Genomic DNA, 15,554 nt, shown 5'->3' with positions numbered 1-15,554 from the left:
GTTACTTTGGGTCACTGGTCTTTAAATGCTACTCAAAAGTTTTATTTGGTCTGAAAATAATTAGTCTAATAAAATATTATAGAATATAGGGTTCACAAGGAAAATAATGAAATAGAGTTTTGGATGATAATGGTTGGGAATTGCATCATATTTGCACGTTTTCAAAGCAAGAAACAGACCAAAAAGAAAAAAAATCCCTCTATAATATTCATGCCTTCTTTTCTTATTTTCAAGTATAAATTTTCCTATTAAATGGGTAGAAAATACAAGAGAATATAATAAAGTCTTAAGATGGTTTTTGAGAAATCTAGTCTGATTCCCTCCATTTATATTTAAAAAATGAGTGTCTATGAAATGTTAAGGCCATGAACATAGTTTTCCCAATATACAGTGACACCAATTATGAGATGTATAATGAGGTTTAACGATAATAGTAGAAAAATGGTGAAATATGCTACTGCTTGAATCCTCTTTCTTAACATTTGCCTGGCAACATAACTGACCATCAACAATCCTTTAGGCAGTTCCTTTTGGGATGAAAATGGTGAAGCCTCGCGAACATGCCCAATTATTCTCTCCAAATTTATTAGTGTGAACTACATCAACTTCCCAAGAATAGATTGAACAAAGGGAAGGAATGAGGGGCTGAAGGGCAAGAAGCAGGTTTTAGCCAGGGCAAGAATGTTAAGGAAATATTCAGGGAAGTTGAAAACAGGGAGTTTCGCTGGACACCTGAAAGATATGGGGAATTGGGGAAGAGCGGGCAAGGGGTCGGAGTGGGCGAAGTCATTTGGGATAATAATCTTCATCCTGGAGTACTTAGAACAGGGAATGGTTAGAAAAACATTTGTTCCTTTGAGTGACAAGTGACAGGGCCTGAGGAAATGCACTGTACACATGGTGATGCATTTGAAGAGTAGTCCTGATCTGGTGTTAGATCTTCTCTGCTTGGACAAAGGGGTTGAGAAGGCGCATGCTTAATTAATTATCTTCTCTCTCCCTCACTTTCCCTACACCTGGTCTAGCAGACAGATGATAACTATCTCAGGTATTTATAACTTCCAGACCTTGCCCCTGAAACCTGGATTCAAATGTTTCTTTAATAGTACCCAGGCAAAAAAGTGACCTTCCTCTTTCATAGCTTCCTCGACGTCCTTACAGAATTAGTGGCAGCATTCTGAACAATAATGTGGAATGGGGGAGAACCAGTAATACCAGACTTTCTGTGAATATTGCTAGAGGGTGACAGTGGGCAAGAGAAAAGTTCCACTCTGTTGAAAAAAGGCCAGGGGCATTAGGAATATTCCTCCAATATCACACATTTTAAGATTTTTCACCCCAGGCTGGCATCTCCAAATTCTTTCCCATTTCTCCAACTTAGGAGGAAACTGTGAAAACCTCAGGCAAACTGGGGGGGTGGTGGGGGGGGGTGGTGGTGGGGGGGGTGGGAGTTGCCCAATGATCCCTCTGGTCCTGGACGTTCCTTCCAGTTTTAGGATATCTCAATATCTGGGCACCGTTAGTTAAGCATAACAATGATCAGTCATCTGCTTCCCTAGTACTGTCAGCGGAGTCGTCAGGCACGTGATGAAACCTGCCAGCTGCACGGAGTCTCAACCATCCATCCATCCATCTACCCACCCACCCACCCATCCATCCATTGCCAAAGCCCTTCCTCCTTTCCGGCTTACACGGGGCGTTAAGCTCGGATCTCCGGGTCCTCAGCGGAGCGGGCGGGGTGAGGGAGAGCGTGGGCTGGCCGCGCCGGGGGCAGGGCCGCGCCTCTCAGGGGCTGGAGGGGAGCGAGGCTGGGGAGGCCCGAGCGGCTGGGCAGCGGCCGAGAGGAGCCCAACCTAGCCGGCACCTCTGGACGCCCCTGTCCCACGTGATTGTCGCCTCCTCCCTCCTCCTAGTCGCGCGCACGGGCCGGGCGTCTCGACTCCCGCGCGCGCTCGACTGGTCCCAGTCCCCGGGAGGAGAAGCGGAGGAGGGAGCGAGTCAGCTAGGCTGCCCGGGGGAGCGGGCGCGAGCGGCGGCTGCCGGAGCCGCCAGTGTTCGGGCGGCGGCGAGGGTGGCGGTCGCCTGAGTAGTGAGAGCAGGGGCGGCGCGGCATCCGCATCCGCCGAGTGTGATGAAGCTGCCCTGCTTCGCTGCTCCGCTTGCCGCCAGCTGACACCGCCTGCACTCAGCCCGCCCAAGAGGGGAGACGCCGCGGGGCCGTGACCTTGGCCGAGAAGGTAAATAGAGGAGGAGGGAGAGGAGGAGGCGGCGCCACCCGGAGTCCTCTCGGTCCCCAGCCGGCACCCAGCCCTGGCTCTGCGCAGCAGGAGCGACCGCGGGCACTGGGCGTCCGCCCCTGGGAGCTCCGCTCCGGGGCTGGGCTTCGGGCGCTGAGCGCACACCGCGGTCCAAGGTTCTGAAACTGCTGCCCGGCTCCAGCAGTGCCTCACCGAGCGGGGCACAGGCGCGCCTGCCATTTGCAGCTGCTAGGAGAGCCAGGCAAGGGGACCCGGGGCTTGCCTGTTTCCTCCTCTTTCGCCGGTTGCTTTGAGGCTTCAGCAGTTAGGTTTCTATTCATGGTGGTTCAGGTAATTACCTAAAGATTTGACCTCCCATCAGTTCTTGTTGCTGGGACATATTCCGTTGAGTTTCTTCAAAGATTAGTCAAAAGGCATCTGGACTGACCCAGTGAAGTGGGGTGAGAGGACAGGAGACAGTGGCTGGCAGTGCAGGCAGGTGAAAAGTAGGCGAAGCATATATACCCTGGCTCTGTGTGGGAGACCCAGGGGAATAAAGAAGCACATGTGCCGGGGAATGACATGGGGAATGGGCCTCTCGGATGCTCCTGCATGTGGCAACTAGAAAGATGCCTGGGAGAAAGTGTGCTGCCCCTGGGTGTTGCTTTTCCACTCTTGGAAAAACACAAGCAAGTGGAGATGCAAGTATTGGGAGAGAAAACAACTCCCGGCACTATGGAAATGGTAACCATGGGTTTTTAAGGTGAGCATTTCACGCTTTTAAAAATAAGTACAACAGAAAATGAAGTCAGTTAACACCGTAGGCCAATAACTATTTCTAACCCAACGATTTTAATTTCTGCATTCCCTGGGGATACTGTAGGTGTGAGTTGTTATTTTTAAAATCTATGTCCTGTGTCACTTCCTCCCAGCCATCCTTGGCTTGTAAGCATGCTCCATGTGGAGCTGCAAATATGAAGATGTATCGGGGAGTCAACCTCTTTATCACAATCTCTAGTATCTCACTCAAGTCTCTCTAACCATTTGCAGGGCAGACTGGTAATTCTTGTGTCGAAGAGCCGACCAAGTTTTGGGTGACATGGCCCAGGGGAATAATTATGGGCAGACCAGCAACGGGGTGGCAGATGAATCACCAAACATGCTGGTGTACAGAAAGGTAAGAATTTCTTAACTTTCTTTGAAAAATGGAAACTTCTGGCTTTCTTGATGTTTTCCACCTATCAACTTTGTGGCCTTGTAGATTCTCCAAATCACCAAAGATTGTCTACGATACCTGAAGGTGATCCAACGTTCTCAATTGACATATAGCTGTTGAAACACAAGGACATAAATGAGATTTCACACACTTCTTGCTGATTTTGACATAGATCAGTCTGTCATTAGCAATGACAGCAAGTTTGGGCATTCGATATATTTTGTTTGTTACATGTTGATTTAATATTATCTATCATAATTTTGGAATCTTTTAAAATACTCCTCCTAAATGTTTAGGTTATAATACTTACATAAGTGTATCACATTTTAGAAATAAAAATAGACCACTTGCAGCTCTGTGGCAAGAGTGAATGTGTCTGTGTGAATATATGTGGTTTGATGTAGTTCAATGATTTTACTCCTAACTAATCAATTTTAGTTTTTTGCCTTAGTCTTATTTTTTGTTCTGTTTATATGATTTTGCTTATAGATATCTATATTCTAGTGTCATATGCCCATTAAATAAACATTTATATTCCAGAGGAATTTCTTTTTGCCGTGAACACATCTGACATCTTTATGCAAACTTCAAGACATTGAGCTACTGTAATAAAGATGCATTTGGTTATTGCCCATGCTTCAGAGTGGTTGCTTGGGTAACTTCACTATGGTTATAATCAATAATCTTGCTAAGATTAAGGATGCTGTATTCTTTATGTAACTTTTTACCAATTGTTTCTATTGCATTTTATACTGGGATTATTTTTCTTGAGCACATTATCTGGAGTGCTTATTGGGCAAGATTCCTTTAGTTAATACATCAATGATAAAAAGGAAATCATACCTTGAAACCAAGAAAATTGTTAAAGGTTTTGATTAGAGTAAGCCACTGAAGAGTCCAGGATGAGTTTGCATTTGTTTTTTTTTCAGTGACATCAGAGCTGATTATTAGAAAAGATGAAAGGCTGTGTGCTACCTGGATCTGCAGGAAATCAAAACTTTTTGTCTGTGTAGCTCACAATCATTAAAAGGTAGTGATGTTTATGTGTTGGAGGGAAGATTGTTATTGCTGTAAGAAGAAGATGCCTGGCTCCTGGCATTATGCTAGCTGTCTTATTCTTTAGCCTGTGGACAGTACTATACTGTGTACTTGTGAATGCAATTAGATATGTCTGGGACAACACAGTATGATGGGGAAGAAAAATAGCCGACCATTTAACTTTTAAAGTATTTCAGTTGAATAAAGCAAGAAAATAATCCACTTGAGGCTAATTATTACTATGGTATTTCTACTTTGGTTGAAATAACTGGATACTTGATTAGTTTAGAGTTGGGATTAGATCTGAGAAAAAACATTTTGGTGGCAGTTAGATGTTTTAAATAAGCGATAATATATTCTGTTGTTTGGTATGACTCTGAATACTGTAGTGATGTGAAAATTTGAAATTTTGTTTTATGCATATATGCAATGTGGAAAGTTGGACTTCTGGGTAGAAAGTTATAGTGGTAAGCTATTTTTGTTAGCTCAAACAACTGTACCCTCTCTCTGTTTCTCTATCTAAGATGGAAGGATGAATTGATTGGGGGAAAAAAAACCCAGTTGCTTGATTAGAAATAAACAATATAACATCAACCAGTATGTCTCATTGAATCAGTTATAATGAGAACCAAAAAATAAGACAGAGGTCTTAGAAATATTTGATTAATGTACGTGAGCTTTATATTGCTGATTTCAAATGTATTTTAAAAATTATTGTATAGCTGTAAATTGCTATTAGTTATAATTTCAAGTTAATGACCTGAGATGACTTCAGGGAAAGAATCTAATACTTCATTTTTTAAAGCATTATTGTTGGTTAAGCTCAGAACTGTTGGTGATATTCATTGTACCTTTCTTTTATTAGCTCTTTGTTTAAGATAATGACATGTGTCACTTATTTTTCGGGAAAAAATTTCTTTAACAAATTATTAGTGGAAAAATTAGCTCAGCTCAGTAAATTTTACTCATAATGCCAAACTATGGATTGCTTGGTTATCCTTTTATTCTCTGAGCACTTTTTTGTGTGGTATAAATAATATTATATAAATAAGTGCCAGATAATTTACAAAGAAACAGTTTTCCTTGGTTATCATTTGTTAGTTACAAAATCAAATGTTTTATGTCTTTGTGCATACATACATCATGACAGTATGAATTTCATTTGACTGTTGCACCTGTTTCTTATATTTAATATAGACTTCATTTAATATCTCCTTAGTAGATGGCAAATTTTAATATGAAGAACAAATTGGAGAGGGGCATAGGTCAAATATATATATTAAGATGTTTTGACTGCTTCAGCTTTATAAAAGAATAGGCACTATATTATAATGTTTATCAATCAGAAAGTCAATCAAAGGCTTAGAAAAGAACTTCAGTTTCAAGAGCACATTGCTCAATAATAGCAGAAAGAATAGGTGGAAAAATTGTTGTTTTATTGACTCATGCCAATTTTCTACTTCTGAGTCACCGTTGAAGCATGGTTATTGAAAGCATGTTCTGAAGTAGCAACATGCATGGTATTCTCACTTCTTCTCCCTTCCCCCATGCCACCTCTTGTTTATTTACTGCCCAAGATTGTCATCCACACTGAAGATGGATATGTGTTGTTTCCATTTTATCTTCATAGGCTATTAATGATTCTTCTAGACGCTCTAGAGAGACAGGAAACAGTGAATGGTTAGCAAAGTGGAGTAATTGGAAAATATGGGGGGTATGGATTTCTTATTTGTCTGATGTCTCTCTCCATCGTGTTTATCCTCATATAGATTTTAGAAATTTCATCAAATATTGTAAAAATTCCAGGGAATCTTCTTTCCATGGAGAAGTCCCTGGAGATTTTATTGAAAAAAAAAAAGCATAGCCAATAAAACTCTGATCTTGCAGGCAGAACAAATGGCATCATAATGAAGGCTTCAGGCCATAGTAATGCTCCCTCAGATCAGGATTGGTACCTGCAGCTACGTCTCAGATGTTTGCCAGTACCTTTTGGCTAATGTGAAGTGTCTCTCTGGAGTTCATTTGATGTCAGATGTATTTTAAAAATTCCTATGAGTGAAATATTTGACTTACCAATTCTTCAATTTATAATGTTACCCTTTTCATAAGCACATGATTAAATTAGAGTGGCTATTTTATGTATTTAAGGACATCTTACTTAAATGTGAATAAGATTATGAGGCCTGAATACTCTTATTCTTGGAGCTTTCTAGACTCCCCTCACAGGCCCTATCTAGATTGGACTGGAAATAATCCACTTCCTTGGTATTCAGCTATCTTCAACTTGTCTTGGAATCAGACCAGCTTCTTGAAGCATTTGTAGAGGTGACAAGACAGAACTGAGTTTTTTTTTTTTTTTTGTGGGGATTGGGGGGTAGGGAGTTGATGGATCTTAAATAGTACTCCCAGTTTTGATTTGCTTTGGAGGAAATTCATGTTTGTGGGGTAGTAATGGCTGTAAAGGACAGTTGAGCTGGAACCCAGAGTACAGGGAGACACTCTAAATTTGGTGTCTGGCCAGCATGCTGCCCACCAGACAATATACATCACTTTCGTCCTGCAGCTGACATTCATGCATCAGAAAAACAAAATTTCTAGGGCACCTTGGGGCCATTAAGTATTTCAAGTTGGCTGTAATGCTGGCTTTTCACTAGCAAGAATGCTCAAAATGTCCAACAATTTCTGATATTATTGCTGCAACCATTTATCCTCCCAGCTGTCAGAAAAGAAAATGAAAATGTTTTCCTGTTTTCTTATCTTATTGGAATGAATGTGTTTGGGGAAATAGCAAACCTGTTCAGTTCACAATACCCCTCCCCTCTTCTTTCTCCTCTCCCATTCTTAAACTCCATTCCACTCTTTTCCCCTCCTCTCCTCTGCTTCTTATTTGATATAGTTATTTGACTTCTACTTGCTTTTATTTTATTTTTCTCAAAACAGAGTTAAGGATAAATATACAAAGTTCTCTAAGATGTTCATTTTAGTTGTAAAAGAGAAAATAATATCTTTTACAACTGGGAGTGTCTTTTGGAGAGAACAGAAGATACCAGCCTTGTTTGGGTACCTGCCATGCACAGACACTGAGACAAGTACTTTTGAACATGGCAGCATGTTGTGGTGTCTCTCTGAAGTTCATTTGATGTCAGATGTTAGTATTTAAAAGTTAAGGCTACTCCATTCTTGAAGAGCCTTTTAACATAAAGGCACAATGGGAGCTGATACCCCACTGGGAAGGTCACTTGTGCTGATTGGCATTATGTAGATAGATGTCTTTGGAAGCTGTTTACAAAGTCAGCAGTAGATATACCTGTGAGAAGGGGAGTGGCTTGATTTTTTTCTTTTAAAGAGACTTAGCCAAAGACATGACTAGTTTCATAGAGGTGAGTTAGCTGTCATTTTTTGTTATTTCATTTGTTATTACATTTGTCTGTGTAGGATAGCCACTCTGGGCAATTTTGGGAGTGTCAATATTTTCTGACTCAACTTCCATTGTAAAAAACAAGTGTTGACATTTTTTAACCTCAATTGTCTTGATCTTCTGGGTTTACTACATTTTAATAGTGGGAAGAACACTTACGACAAGACAAAGGCCCATTAGAAAAGGAAAGAATGTGTATAAATAATCACAAACGAAGTGGGCTTTTAAGCCCTCACATTTCCAAATTAGGAGCTCAGATGGGAGACAGGCAGATAGAAATTGTCTTACCATTTTTGAAAAATTCTGAAATGGAGAGTCTTCTAGTCGGTTATTTGAAAAAAAACCCAACTTTTTGAACAAAGAGATGCTGTCTACCATAAATATATTTAGACCTGTCTTTCCCACAGTGACACAAATACTGACATGTGCCCTGAGTTAGGACAGGATCATCATTTATGACATTTCCACTGGGAAGTAGAGAGGAGCATGTTATGGGTGACATTTTAATGATGAATTTTGGATAATAATTAACTTGAGTTCAGAGCAGGAAAGCCTTCATGGTTGAGCTCTTTCCTCACCAATTGTTGGTTGTCAATGCTATTTGTGGAATTAAGATAAGGATTTGAGGCTTGAATTTTATTTCCTTCATTTCCCATCTCCAATCTCTCTGAATCTAATTGATCAGAGGGAAGTGCAGATATACAAAAGAGATACTATCTAGGGATTTTATTGCCTTCTAATAGCCTTTGTGGTTCTGTTGAGTGATGGAGAGCAGGATATTTTTAGGTGGTGTGGGTGATAGAATATGATCATTGCAGAGAATATGAAAATAGTTTGGATTTGGACAGTTTAATGACCTAATAAATGTAAAGTCTCCTTGAAAACAGGATTGTGGAAAAAAGCAACCCAAAGAATTGGCCCTTGCTCTGCACTTTCATAGCAGTGATAAGGACACATTTGAAGGTAATGGTTGCAAAGACTTCTATCTTATGAAATGTCAATCTAATTATAAAATAATTGTAAATGATTGAGTGGGTACCTGGTTATTCAGGAAAAATGAGTCCTGCTTCTTTGTGCCATTTGCCTGGGGCATATAAAAATTTCATTTGCTACCTTTTTAATTTTCTTGTATCTAAGTCAATTAACAAAAGTCTGAGAACATTAGAATTCTAATAGAAAATCATGAACTTGCTGGTTCATTGAAATTGTCCACATGGTCTTGACTAGAAAATGTTTTGGCTTTGGGGCCTATCTAGAAAGATGCATTGTTACTCAGACTTCTGGGAAAAATGTGTAGAAAAATGGCGAGCTTTATGACATTAGCTTGGAAGCCTTTCATTCTTGGTCTTTTCTGGTGATTAGCAAGTAAAATTTTTCTTAAGAAGACATTGTACTAAGAAGCATGAGAAGGATCATGTGTACTGAAGTTGTATTTCATCATGTGTACTGAAAAAAAAGTCTTGATCTTTTTTTTTTTGTGTGTGTGTGTGTGGTACTGGGGATTGAATTCAGGGACACTATATCAGTGAGTTATATACCAGGCCTTATTTATATTTTATTTTGAGATAAGATATTGCTATGTTGCTGAGACTAGCCTTGAACTTGTGATGCTCCTTCTAAGTTGCTGGAATTACACATGTATACCCCTGAACCCACCAAGTATTATTGGTAAGGTTCAGCTCTGCTACTGTTTAGTTGTGTGGCTTTGAGTTACTCCTTTCATTTCAATTTCCTTATCCATGAAATAATGAAAAATTAAAATGGTTTCCTTCATAGATTTGTTTAATGATAAATCCCACTTGTTTAATGATTTAATCCCACTCCTTGCTATTTCCCCTGAAGATCTAAAATCGGCATACTGAAGCAATACAGCCACCTCAAGGTTTATGGCAGCACAATTCACAATAGTTAAATTATGGAATCAATCCAGATGCCTATCAATAGATAAATGGATTAAGAAACTGTGGTATATATATATGCAATGAAGTGCTACTCAGCCATAAAAAAGAATGAAGTTATGGCATTTGGCAGTAAATGCGTGGAATTGTAGAATACATGCTAGATTATCAATTTTAAAGTCAGAGAAGTAACATGATTTGTCTAAGGTCACACAGCTTGAATTCAGGTCTTTATTGTCTTTGTATGTGTATGCTCATTTTCTTAATAAATAAATATATAAATAAGTAAATATGTTAAGTCTTTGTGTTTGTAGCTTGGCATCGATGAGTGATCAGCATCCTACTTACTGCATGGACATCTCTGGATGCATGTAGCAAGATGTCTGGTCACCCTCTGTAAAGAGGTCAGATCCTTTTTTCCTTTGACTTATACTTTAGCTCTTAGAGCCCCAAGAATAATCAGATTGGGGACTTAGTTTGACCTATTCATATTGTAGCTCTGTTTTTATTTGATCGTGGCTGATAAAGATCCAGGATTTGATGCTCTGTTAGTACTGTTTAATGGAAATTTGTATCATCCTGGAAATATTCAGATATGCACTGTGCAGTATTGTAGCCAGTTGCCTCATGGTGTAATTGTGTAATTTGAAGTGTGTCAAGTGTTACAGTAGACAAGCATTTAAATTGTATTTCATTTTAATTAATTTAATTTTAAATTTCTATGTGGCTAGTGACTATTGGGTTGGATAGCACAAAGATATGGAATAAAGAACCTTAGAAAAATAGCATCATGTGCAAGAGAAAAATAAAAGATGTTGTATTTAGCCTAGTATGTGGTATCTACGTAGCACTTAAGATAAGGTTATGCTCAAGAAACAATTTTTTTTAACAGAAATACAACAGAAGTAAAATTGTAGAAGAGTATGTCCTAATATAAGGGAAAGCATAATATTATAAATAATATTGACTATCTACTCAGTTTATGCTTTTTTGTTTTTTATTGAAACCTGTAGTAGTCTGAGGTGGGTGGCCTTCCTAAGGTTGGATGGTAGAAGTTATCTTTCAATAAGACAAAAGTGTAGATATGCAATGAATACACCATGCAAGGTGCCTTTAGGGGTCTGTTCACGCCAAGTGTTTTAACTAATTTCTATCTTGTGTGATCTCAGAGATGCATTTTTGCCATTCTATTTCCTGACAAGACTGAGAAGCAATCTGGAGATAATGGGAAAAGGGATTTGAAATGAATAATATCCTTTTTGGGAATTAAAATTGAAATTTAACTCAGTGACTTGGAAGTCTGAGGCAGGAGGATTGGAAGTTGGAGGTCAGCCTGGGCAACTTAGCAAGAACCTGTCTCAAAATAAAAAGTAAAAAGGGCTGGGGATATAGCTCAGTGATAGAGTACCCCTGTTTTCAATTCCCAATAAAAATAAATAAATAGATAAATAAGATTCTAGGTATAAAATAATACATTTTTATAAAATTCCCTTCTCTTTTTATGTTTCAACACTTTCAAAGGTAACTTATGTGGAGTAGTGAATATGGAGGGTGAGAAGACTTGAGGTCAGAAGGGATAGATGTGAATTCTGAGCCCAGGCCTGACTGTATGAACTTGGGCAAGTTTCTTCTTTTTGTTTTTTTTTTTTTTTTGCCCAGGGCTGAGGACCAAACCCAAGGTCTTGCAGCGCTAAGCAAGTGTTCTGCCACTAAGCTAAGTCCCCAACCCCATGAGCAAGTTTCTTAACTTCTAATGTTTTGCAAGAACAAACTTTGAAAAACATTTCCTGACAAGTCTTCCTCTCCTTTCTGAGTGTTCCCATGTCTGATGGACATTTAGAAATCCAGTTGATATGATTTCCCATTTGGTTATTGTTGGAAGATGTCAAAAAGTGTATAAGTATACGTGACCTTTGTCGGCTACACAGGCTCTCAAAGTCTGCCAAACAAGTTCAGTGGAAACCTTTTCTCTATACAGAAGTCTGTGGAAAAATTTTACAGTTGATGCATACAATGATGTGGGCTAAAGGATTTTGAAGAAAGCAAAGTTCCATATAGAGAGGTTTCATTAATCCTAATGTTATTAACACAACATTCATAATGATATTACTAATATTTCCTTCAACTTTTCCAGGTTCATTTCCTCTGGAAATTAATGTCATTTGTTCTAAGTTTTATGTTTAGGATTTTTTTTTTTTTTAGGCTCTGCGTTAATTTTAAGTATCAAGTACTTCGCGTATGTCAGTTCTTTTACTTATATGACCATTTTTCCTTAAAATAACATTGCTTGTTGGTTATTAGTATTATATTTTTTAAATAACAAAGTTGAAAACGGCCTCATGAGCTCTGTGAGGGTAGAGGCACTTACTTTGCACTTACTTTGGGGTGTGCCAGCAGCTCAAGTAATTGCACGAAATAGGTGTCCCTGAATATTGATGCACAAGTAAATGAATAAAAAAATGAAGGAAAAAAATGAACTCTTGTCTCTTTATAGTGTTTCTGTCTGGATTAATAGGTGCATGGAAAAGACTACTCAGAGTTCAATTTCATTCATTATATACACCATTCAGTCTTGGCTGGTGTCAAGCAGCTATGTATATGGTAAACATAGAACACAGAGTTGTAGCCAGTGCAGACACAGTCTTGAGACATCTGTGAGCTTATTTTACAGTGGTAAACATGAATGTCAACTGATCAGAGGCTGAAAAGAGAAGAACTGTGTAATGTGAAAATTTGATTTTGGTCTTCTGGTTTCTGAAATAAATATTATGTTGATGTCTATCTTCTGTCTACAATTGTAGTGCCTCATAGACTACGCAAGGTCTAACAGCTATTGAAAGTTAGTAAGGGCTTATAAATGAGCTAAACTGAGCGAATGTTGAAAATCCTCAGGAGTTTACTGAGACAGATGAGGCAGGAGTGTTGATCTTATCTTTTAGAAAACCAGATAACTTTTTGTAGGCTGTCCATCAGGGCTTGTTGGTTTGAATATGAGATGTCCATCCAAAACTTTTGTGTTAATGCAGGAAGGCTCATAGCAGGCATGATTAGATTATGAGTGCTGTGACCTTATCAGTCCATCCTCCTTTGAATGGAATGGCAATTTTAGGCAGCCAGGGCTAGGCTGGAGAAACCTCCTAAAGGGTTCCTCATCCATGTGTCCCCTCCCCCTCTCTGTTTCCTGGCTTCCAGGAGGCAAGCATCTTCGCTCTGCCATGCTCTTCCACCATGATGCTCTGCCTCATCTTGGGCCCAGAGCAATGGACTTGGCATACTGTGGACTAAAACTCTGAACCCATGAGACAAAATAAACTTTCCTCCTCTAATTTGTTCGTCTTAGGTATTTTGGTCACAGTGATGACAACCTAACTAACACAGGTCTCCCTGATTCTGGCAATTCGGGATTGATTGATGAGGCTGTTTAAATTAGCTAGCAATAAAAGTGAGACAGATACTCTTATAATTAGAGACATGTACTTGTATTTTAACGTAAGGGTTTATAGCTAGACTGCCTGGGTGAAAATGTGCTTCATATGAATCAAACTACTTTACTCCTTTGAATCTCAGTCTCTTCATCTATGGGATGGGGATGAGAATAATAGTTCATTGTTGGAATTACATGAAAAGCCAGGATAAGTGGGACTCCTTCACTATGTTGCTATTAATTATGGATGCTATTTTAAATGATAAGGACTTGGATTTCCTTCCAAATGAAAGTGATATCATCTTAGGAACAATTTCCCTTTAAAATTTTACATATACATATTTTAGAGTTTGCTACCTTTCATTGACTCTTTACGTGTTGTTTTAAAATGTTGTATATGACAAATGTACAAGAAGTGTAACAAGTTTTTATTATGGCACAGTTTAAATAAGTAAAAAACAGGGAAAATAATATAAAGAGCCTTCATGCATCCATCACATCATGTCAATAATGATTAACCATGGGCATATCTTTTTTTTTTCATGTATACTTCTTCATTTCCTCTATCTCCCAGTTGATTATTTTAAAGCAAGTTCTAGAAAATATATCATTTTGGTTACAAATTCTTTGGCATATGTATATGTGTATTAGACGTAATTTTCGATATATATTCTTTATATATTATGTGTAACATATGTATATATATGAATCTTTCATATTTTCTCAAAGAAATATGTGTGTATGTGTGTATGTATGTGTGTGTGTGTGTGTGTTAAAGAACTGAGATGTTCTTTGGTACTTTTAAACAGCATAAAAGTAATAAAATTATAATTTCTGTATTATTTTTCTTGAGTATTTAGAATAATGGCACATCTTATGAGCTTTTACATTTTTTCATACTTTTCCAAATATGACTATTGTTCTTTATCTTTTTGTTTTGATAAAATATGTATAACATGAAATGTACTATTTAAACCATTTTTCAGTCTACAGTTCAGTAGCATTTTGTATATTCACATTGATATACAATTACCACCAGTATTCATCTCTAGATTTCTTTTCATCATTCCAAACTGAAGCTCTGTACCTATTAAATAATAACTCCTCATTTTTCCTCTCCCTGAGTCTCTGGCAACCATCCTTCTAGTTTCTGGCTTTGTGAATTAAACTACTCTAGGAACTTCACACCAGCAGAAATACACAGTGTTTGTCCTTTTGTGACTGTCACTCAGTGCATCCTAAGGTTCATCCATTTTGTAACATAGGCCAAATCTATCATTTTAAGTCTGAATAATATTTCTTTGTATGTCTGGACCACATTTTGTTTATCATTATGTCCCCTCCATGGGCACATGGATTATCTTTACCTTTGGATATCATAAACAATACTGCAGTGAACACAGATGTACAAATATCTGTTCAAGTCCCTGCTATGAATTCGTTTGGCATATACTCAGAAGTGGAATTGCTGTATTATCACATGACAATTGTACTTTTGAGGAACTACAATACTGTTTTTCACAACAGCTGCATAATTTTCCTTTCCTGCAAGCAGTTTTCTAGGGCTCCACTTTCTCCACATTCTCACCAGCATTTGCTATTTTCTATTGTTCTGTTAATAGTCATCCTACTGGATTTGGGGTAGTATCTCATTGGGATTCTGATTTGCATTTCCCTAATGATTGGGCATCTTTTCATACTACTCATTGACTATGACAATTTGTTTACCTTCTTTGGAGAATCCATGAGCTTAATTTTAAAAGAAAGGTTGAATTGTCCTTGATTAGGAAGGGCTTGATCTAGGGGCTATATGATCACTTCACTCTCTGTCTAACCAGAATTCTGTGATTTTTGTTTAGATTCTTGAGATAGGTTTTTCTTGTGGGGTATGTGTGTTGGGGATTGAACCCAGGGGTGCTGTTCTGCTGAGTCATATCTCTAAGCCCTTTTTATTTTTATGGTGAGACAGGATCTCACAAAATTGCTGAGGCTGGTCTTGAACTTGTGATCTTCCTGCCTCAGCCTCCCATGTTTTTGGGACTATAGGTATGCACCATCTCACCCTGCATGAGATAGGTTTTTAATAATGAAAAGGTCTTTAAATTCTTTGCTAAGTTTTTAAATTGCCTTACATTTACTTATTAGGTCAGTGTCCAGTGTCCAGTAAGGAAAGATGAACTCTCAGCCATAAGTTGCTTTGTAATTTCATTAGCAATTGAAATAATTTTATGGAGAGTTTAATCTCTTCCTGCAGCACACTGGTTAACTAATGTTACTTTCATTTACTGAAATCTCCTTTATTGTCATTGAAAATTAAAATCAT

The 15,554-nt window shown here is 38.4% G+C and overlaps 1 protein-coding gene across 1 annotated transcript in view; it reads left to right on the top strand.

Annotated features, from left to right (window-relative positions):
* Positions 1-2,153: 2,153 nt before the first annotated feature.
* Rgs7 (regulator of G protein signaling 7) overlaps positions 2,154-15,554 on the top strand; it is a 451,424-nt gene continuing 438,023 nt past the window's right edge. The window contains exons 1-2 of the mRNA XM_027928559.2: positions 2,154-2,237; positions 3,288-3,414. Coding sequence (XP_027784360.2) covers positions 3,337-3,414 — 78 coding nt within the window. The 5' untranslated portion in view covers positions 2,154-2,237; positions 3,288-3,336. The remainder of the gene's footprint in view (positions 2,238-3,287; positions 3,415-15,554) is intronic.

This window comes from Marmota flaviventris, chromosome 12, assembly GCF_047511675.1.
Source record: "Marmota flaviventris isolate mMarFla1 chromosome 12, mMarFla1.hap1, whole genome shotgun sequence".
NCBI classification, from domain to species: Eukaryota; Metazoa; Chordata; class Mammalia; order Rodentia; family Sciuridae; genus Marmota; species Marmota flaviventris.
Note: the sequence above shows the minus strand (reverse complement) of the source record. Positions and strands in the feature narration are given on the sequence as shown.